Here is an 8,492-nt window from a genome sequence, read left to right on the forward strand (position 1 = left end):
GGAGCGACGAGACAAAAACATTAAAACCCATTATAAACTAGGCATTTGTTGCATCCAGTGGGGACATCATTTCGGATTATAATGACTTATACTGTCTTTTTACGTGCTGCATTGCATCGTGCTGCGTAAACATATAACCATATCTGCATTTGTGATCGGAGAAAAGACAAACTACAAACGCTACTCTACTCAAAACTCACGTCTGAATCGTCAATGGTAACACTTCAAAGAGAAAGGAAAAATTGAAATCGCATCATATGACCCCTTTAAATAATGAAATTTTTACATCAAGATGTTCTCCAAGTGACACACCACACATTCATTTAGAGAAACAGTCAGCGACAGCTGAAATTGTGACATGGAGTCAATGCAAAAGTATTTGAGAGCAATATTGTTTGTGATTATTAGTAAAAATAACTTATTTCATTTAAAGAGAAGCTGATCTACAGAAGTCATAATGGAATGAACAAAAATGAATAAAAAGAGAGTGCTCACAGCAAAATCCACATCTCCTAACAGAAATTGAATAAAAGCTCTCAGGTGCAGCCCAAATTCAGCACAGAGATGGCTCAGCACCATCCATTCATACGTAAAAACTAACAGAAACCATCTTTGAATGCTTATTTTATAAGATCTCAATTGTATAGTGCTCTGTCAAGTCGCCAAGAGATAATGCACTTATCAAAGCAGAGGGAATCAATCATCTTTATAAGTCAAATTTGATTATTACAATAGAGTGACAACATCCTGCCAGTCCAAAGAGATTTTTAGGCAAAACTAATAAATTCACATATCTTTATGTGCTTAAATAATGCTTTTGTGTGTCTATCAGCAGACTGTTTACTCTGCACTTAACATGACATTATGATTCTGATGAGGCCCTGTGGGCTTTCTTTTCTGCATGAGAGATTGCTGGGTTTCTCTAATCTCAGAGAATGTTACACTGTAAGAATGTTAAATGTGTTTTTTTTTTAGTAGAACAGCAAAATCAGCACATGCCGCATGGCAAAGACCAGCCTGAAGTGCGCATAACTAAACTGCTTTATTATATTGTGCCTCTTAAATCATTAACACTGGTGATATACAGTGTTCTTTCAAATATTTGTTAAATTTACCTGATTTCACCTTACTGCTACTAATGGAAACAGCTAATAAATGACTACATTTAAAGGATTATTTACACATATATGCTCTGCAATACAATACAGCTTGAGCAGGTATCTGATGGTTTTGCATAAACTGTTTTTAAACGCACAACTGTACAAATCAGCTTGCAGCAGAGTGCAGGGGTGAAACATTATCTCTGTTTGTACTGTTTGCACCTGTGCTCTTCTAATGCAAATGCTCTTCAATTCCTCTTAATCACATCTGGTTGGTCCCAATGTGACACATATGAACTGTAAAAATATTTTGTCTGGTAACGTAAATAGGAACCATTGTAAATTAACTATGTGCACTATACACTTTAACCCCTCTATTGCCATTTTTGGTTGAAACATAAAATTAGAATTACTTGCAAACTTTAATGTTTTTGGTTGCCTGTGATTATCATATCAGAGTGGATATGACGTTAAAATGTAATATATATTAATACATATTAAAGGGATTGTTCCCCCAAAAATTAAAATTACCCCATGATTTACTCATCTTCAAGCCATATGACTTTCTTATTTCAGACGAATATAATCGGAGTTCTATTAAAAAATATCCTGGCTCTTTCCAGCATTATAATGGCAGTGAATAGGGGTTGAGATCTTGAAGCCCAAAAAAGTGTATCCATCCATCATAAAAAATTACTCCACACAGCTCCGGGGGGTTAAAAAAGGCCTTCTGAAGCAAAGCTATTCATTTGTGTAAGAAAAATATCCATATTTAAAACTTTATAAACTGTAATCTCCTCTATAGATTTGCTAACTGTCATACACATGTTCACAAGAGAGTAGGATAGGCGTAGTGTACGCTGATGAATGCAGAAGCACAGAGGAGAGAGCTGATATTTCTTAACATATATGTGTTTTTATAAATATATAAAATGATATATAGTATATATAAATAAATACAAATTTTAATTTGGTTAAACACCAAACACAGTCTTTATTCTAAACCTCAGCAGACTAGTATAATTAAAGTGTGGGGAGAAAAAGAGAGGTGCGTCATGTCCTTAGACATACTGGTAATGGAGTGAACTGTTTCTTTTTTGTCACTGCCTACAGGCCCATGAATGGCTTCTGACAATGTTGCATGAAACCTCAAAACAAAATATTAAAGATTCAAAGAACTGACTCAATGGGGGCAAGTATAAAGCCCATTTAGCCAATTAAGTCTATTACCATAAAGATTTACTATTACGGAAATCATAAAGGAGTGACAGGGTCAATTTGAGGAATATAATAAAAGGAAATTACAATTTGAGTTTTCTAAGGACATCTAGCTCCTGAGTACATGGAAAAAATAGACCTGCATGGACTGAACTTATCTTATGAAGCCACTTCTATGCTTGATGTAATGGTAGCCTAGGGCTGTGAAAATAGTCTTCATTGAAAGAAACCTTCAGAAGACAGAACAGGACACAACTGTTTACAGACCAATGTACTGTAATGTGCCTTAACAGCAAATGGAAGCATTGGGCTGCAGATCACTGGGCAAAACTCTGGGCAACATAAAGGAAAGCATTAGTCTTACTTGTGTTGCACAAGTATACAAATAGAAAAACTTCTAAGGTTAGTAACATTACATAACATTTTGAGTCTTGCATTTTGTCAAAATCAGACATCGCACATCCGTATCATATTCACATATGATATATTCCATACATATTGCAGAAATACAGAGAGAATCATGCAGCTTGAGACAAGCTATCCAACACATAAACAGAAGAAAAAAATAAAAAAAATAAAAATTCAGGCAGGCACTCACTGCAAACCATGGTTATCATTTTTAACTTAAAACTATTATTATTATTAATAATAATAATAATAAAAAAATCCATTACTTTAAATAAAATTAAATGTTAACTGAAATAATTCTAAAAAAAAAAAAAATGTTCAGCTAATAATTCTACAAATAATTGTAACTAGTTGCCAAAGCAACGTTTCTCATCCTCTTGTAGTTTAGCTTGATGTAAAATTAAAATGAATAAAACCTATACAGACTTATTTAACAATAAATAAATCAATAAATAAAAAAACATAACATAAAAAGTGTCTTAATGTCTCTTAATGAGTTTAATTTACTCAAAACGTTTGAAGAAATTCATATTTGTTTATTTTATAATTTCATTAAAAAATAATTTAAAAAAGGAAATTTTGGCTGAACATTGGGTCAGGCATCCAACACACTTGATTGTCCCCAAATAAATTTTAATGCACATAAAACTGCACCTTTATAAAATATTTGCATGAGAGAAATGGATTGAATTTAACATGGCCCAAGTGAACCACCAACAATACTCAAAAGAGCTAAAACCTATTTTAATTTTAATAACAACTTCTGCATGTCCCCATAAGCTCCCATGCTTTGATCAAGCATACATAATTAAATAATTCAAGCACATGGCCTTGTGAGTATCCCCCCCAGCCTCAATTTTGTAAGTTATTAAACACTTCAAATTCTAATTTCATGGATTCTGAATCCAAATTTGAGTTCATCCAAAATGTGACTTCGACATGTCAAAATAATGTTACTACTTGATTGTTTTTTTAATGACAACACAGCTTGGCAGAATCTTTACAACAACTAACAGATTGTGTGAAATCATGTTCCTTTTGCAAATTCCTGTCACAGTAGCAAGTAACTGATGAGATCTATTCACAAGACAGACCATACTCAGCAGGTACTAGGCCGAATTCAGACACATAAACCCAGCTTCAGCACAGGCTGGTCCTATTCTGCTGATTGGACTATTTGTCTTTAGAAGATAGCTGCACTGAAGGCATCTTGCCTGAAAAACCTATAAATCATCTTTTTTTATATACATATATGTGGACAGTGGTTGGCATTTGGCAGCAGGACAGTCCGTATCAGTGCCCTTGGTGACAGCCTCCGTTCCCCCTGCTCTCTCCAAGCTCCTGGAACAGATCCAGCAGGCCTTCCAACTCCCTCCCCTGCTAGCGGAGGGCTATTTATCTCCTGACAGCCACAAGGCCCATCATACAAACATCTCTCCACCGGCCATGCCACTCAGCTTTTGTTCAGCCGTCACATCGGCTATGGTCCTATTTCTCTGGCAGAATGAGGCACTGCCACCCCTAATCTGCTTACACCTGTCCAGCAACTTATCTGCAGCACACACCTTCTCAGAATATGGCAGCTTGGCATGTAAGGGGTAATAGCGTTGTCTTTCTGAGCAGACTGAGGAACTAACACAGCAGCAGCTATGTTACAAAATATCTGATTAAATGTTCCAGGAACTGCAGGATGATGGACATACTGTAACATTATTGCCAAGGTTAACTAATAAAATAACTTTTAACAATGAGTGTTTTGTTTTGTATTCCGACTAAAAATGTCCAAAAGGTGCAAATAGCGCAGTGTACCTTAAGAACGATTACATTAAAACTACTTGGAGCTTTTGAAAAGACATTTTGTTCTTTTTGACAAAACTCCCAGTATTCTCAGTAACATTAGGCCCTCTAAGATATTCACAGAAAGTCTCACCCAGAGTGTAAATTGTGGCAATAATGGAAATGACATGCAAAATGGTATATGAGATATTAATGATTAGTAATGAATGGACTGGTCAGTTGGTTCAACTTTTAGTTCCTGGTTTAACTTAACTGAGATACAGATGAACTGGGTGGTTTAATAAGGTCACATGATGATTTAACGCAGTGACTATGTGAAGAAGAGTAATGCAGTTGATTTTGCAATTCTGGCATGGTACATCACATTTTTTGTACAGTATCAGAAGGTACAATATAGACAATTATGGCAGAATGCCATATCCACGTTTTCACAGCACTTTTCTGTAATAAAGAAATGTAAAGACTGAAAAATCCCTTGACTAAATGTCAAGCTCTAAATCACTTGACTAAATATCAGGCTACTAAGTAGTGATAAGATGCTACTAGGTATCATATTTACAAGACTAACTCAACCTGTTCAAGTAAAGCTGCAGTGAATCTGTAAAACATTTTAAAGGGGTTATACTGTAAGAGCACATTAAATTAAAAAGGCAAAGTAACAGGCAGTTTTGAATTTATTGTCTCTCAAAATGCTAAATACCAACAGACATCGCCACAGCACTTTCTTAAATACCTGTCACTATGCACTGCAACATTGTTCTGAAGTCATTGCATACAATGACAAAAGACTAAATTTGACAAAATCAGCAAAATGCAAATTAGTGTGCAAACAGATTTGTTACAAAGGAAGTTTGTTATGCAATTTATGAGTTTTAAGATGAACATGAAATGCTAATTTTGAATTTGTTCCTCAGAAAGGCATCTTGCTATCTCTAAAGTACAGTATTCTAGACCCTCCTGGACTATAGGAGCCTCATCACCTCTTAAATTAACTAATTAATTGTATTTATTTTATATCTTTTTAATTCGACTTATTTATATTTATATATTTTAAAAGGGGTATTTACGGACATACCCCATAATAATCAGCACAGAAACGAATTGTGTTGCTCCATTAATAATCATTTAAAATATATATTTTTTTCAATCTACATTTACTTTGTAAGCAGAAAGCAGCAGATTTATAGTGGGCCTTTAGACCGTTGTACCCTAAGTGCTTGATCTCATAAATCTGAATATTACCAGATATTAGATACCAGCTACACCACCATTTCAATAGCCTACTAGAATTAAAAACACTTGGTAAGGTTACTTACACTGAAGCGTTGAGTAATTGTCCATTAGACTATTTCTACAGATTGGTTGGTAGGCTACTAATCCCAGAGACACGAGTCACATCACACGACGGTTCGGTTTGTCCTCCGCTCCAGCGTTTCCCTTACATCAATGCAGCACTGAACGGACATAATGCGCTGTGCACTGACAAACTGCTCTACTGATGTCTTACTGAGATCATGCAAAAAAAGAATTATGTTCCCAAGCATTTAGGAATCTGTGTATTGAGCCATGTCCTCCCGTTAATGTGGAGGAATGGAAATTCAAGTTCATTGCCAACGATCTGCTTCTCTCGTTACGCATTTTCAAAGAAGCCCATAGACGTCTCTGTCATGACAAGTGACATGTCGTGACGGGATAGAGTCTGTAGCTACGGCCCGCGCGTTTCTTCTTGTATTCTATCCACCTTGTCCCTTATTTTTGTTTAATGGATTAAAATCCAGGGCGGTAAAACAGCGGATCCAGTTCCTCGGGCTCGCACGAGCGCAGCGCGAGACCCTGTCCCCGGTACCGGAGAGCAGGATCATCAGTTGCGGTGATCGGAGGGTAGGAGAGGAGAGAGGAGTGGTCTGAGAGAGAGAGAGGAAAACCGGTATGACGTGACTACTCGCAAACGACACCATCCACCCATCTGTTAATTGTTTTTATTTTATTTTATTGTTTTATTTATTTATTTTTTAAGATGAAGGAATGTGTCTCTTACTACCATTGCAAAACTTTACAATGATAACTAAATAAGCCAAAATATATAACAAACTAAATAAGCCATTAAAACGGTGGCAGGATTATTATTTTTTTATCAGCCACATCATTTTATATTCCCCATTCTCAGATAACAATGACCATGTTTACATGTGCATGCACTGTCATTTTTAAAAATCAAAGTGCAAGTGATGCTACACTCTTAAAAATAAAGGTTACAAAAGGGGGTTTTCACAGCGATGTCATAGAAGATGCCAAAGAACCTTTCAGTGAGCATTTCTTAAAAGAATAATGAAGAACATTTTAATAATCTAAAGAATCTTTTGTGGAATGAAAAGGTTCCATGGATGTGAAAGCTTCAGCGCAAGTTCTGTCAGGAAGACTCCAATGCCATGTCATTCAAGTATACTAACAGGTCTGGCCAATCACTTCTTGACAACTGGAGTAAATAAGCACCAAATTCTCTGTGTCATTTTTCGCAGTTGATGACGATGACGTTCCCCTCCATCTTCCCCACCACCACCAGGTTGGCCCTGTCCATCCATGGGCAGTAGGCTCCGCCCCTGCTTTCATCTTCAGGCAGGATCAGCCAAATCTGCATCCTCAGGATTTGGATAAGGGATGGGGCCTACGCCAAAGAACTTTTATACAACTATACATGAATTATTGTAACTCACCACCACCATCTGTAACACTTTACGGAATAAATACCATGTAAACATTTACCTTCTCTCTGAGTCTTTCTGATAGAACTTTGTGGAACCACTGAGGCCAATGAAAAAAAAAACTTTATTTTAAGGAGTGTAGTCGTTCTGGACTTCAGCAAGACTTCGGCTATACAACCTCACCACTTTGGTGATGATCACCATGATATTTTTATCTTACAAGCAGAAGTAAAGCAAGCTTTGCACCTGTTTTGCTCCATATTCAAGTCACTCAGCTTCTAGCTTTCCATATAGGCTATGGACTGCATGATGTGAACGTGCAAAATGAATGACTGGCAAAAAGTGCCTCAAAAGTCTTGTGTTTGACTAAGCAAAGAATATTACCTGGCCACTTTTTGTTTTACTCAGGATTGGCATGGTATCTCAGTAGTTATTTCAGAGACAACTTTCAAGGATCATTTCCATAAAAAACTGCTTACATATTCTCGTAGAAATATGCAATTTCTCAATTTTGGACCGTAATTTAAGCAACTTGTCAATTCTCCTTTACAGTATGTTCACAGCACAAGACTGGCAAATTTCAAAATGTAGGCCATTTTAAAGTCATCATGAAATGGAAGTTGTGATTGTCTTGTCTTCCGTATTGTGACATACCAAAGTGAAACAGCTTTCTGAACAAGATTTTTATTTTATTTTTTCCATTGATTTGTCCATAAATTTAGTTGATTCTGTGAATTCTTTGGATCAGTGGATCATTGTCGTTTTTTATTGCTGTGAGGGGAGAGCTCCCGATGGAAAAATATTTGATAATAAAGACTGCAGTATTCCATAACAAAATAAGAATTTTCATTTCATGGTGACTTTAATGTTTGTGATATCACCCAGCATTAAAGGGTTAGTTCACCCAAAAATGAAAATTAGGCTGTGTTTTACTCACCCCCGAGGCATCCTAGGTGTATATGACTTTCTTCTTTCAGACGAATCCAGTCGGAGTTATATCAAAAATTGTCCTGGCTATTCCAAGCTCTATCATTGCAGTCAGCGGGTGTTGCAGTGCTTCAGTCCAAAAGAAGTGAAATAAAAAGCGTCCATCCATAAAAAAAGTGTCTCACACGGCTCCGGGGGGTGAACAAAGACCTCCTGTAGCGAATCAATGCGTTTTTGTAAGAAAAATAACCATATTTAAAACGTAATAATCACTTTAATCTAGATTGCGCCAGCAGTTGTACACGGAAGCAGCTCCAGGCAGATGGCGTATGAGGTCGGC

At 36.4% G+C, this 8,492-nt stretch overlaps 1 protein-coding gene across 1 annotated transcript in view; it reads right to left on the reverse strand.

Annotated features, from left to right (window-relative positions):
- Nucleotides 1–6,372, reverse strand: part of LOC107659039 (leucine-rich repeat-containing protein 7-like) — an 83,764-nt gene extending 77,392 nt beyond the window's left edge. The window contains 1 exon segment of the mRNA XM_016447834.1: nucleotides 5,840–6,372. Coding sequence (XP_016303320.1) covers nucleotides 5,840–5,864 — 25 coding nt within the window. The 5' untranslated portion in view covers nucleotides 5,865–6,372.
- Between the last annotated feature and the right edge of the window lie 2,120 nt (nucleotides 6,373–8,492).

The sequence above is a fragment of the Sinocyclocheilus anshuiensis genome, unplaced genomic scaffold (genome assembly GCF_001515605.1).
Source record: "Sinocyclocheilus anshuiensis isolate Anshui unplaced genomic scaffold, SAMN03320099.WGS_v1.1 scaffold311, whole genome shotgun sequence".
Classification (NCBI taxonomy): domain Eukaryota; kingdom Metazoa; phylum Chordata; class Actinopteri; order Cypriniformes; family Cyprinidae; genus Sinocyclocheilus; species Sinocyclocheilus anshuiensis.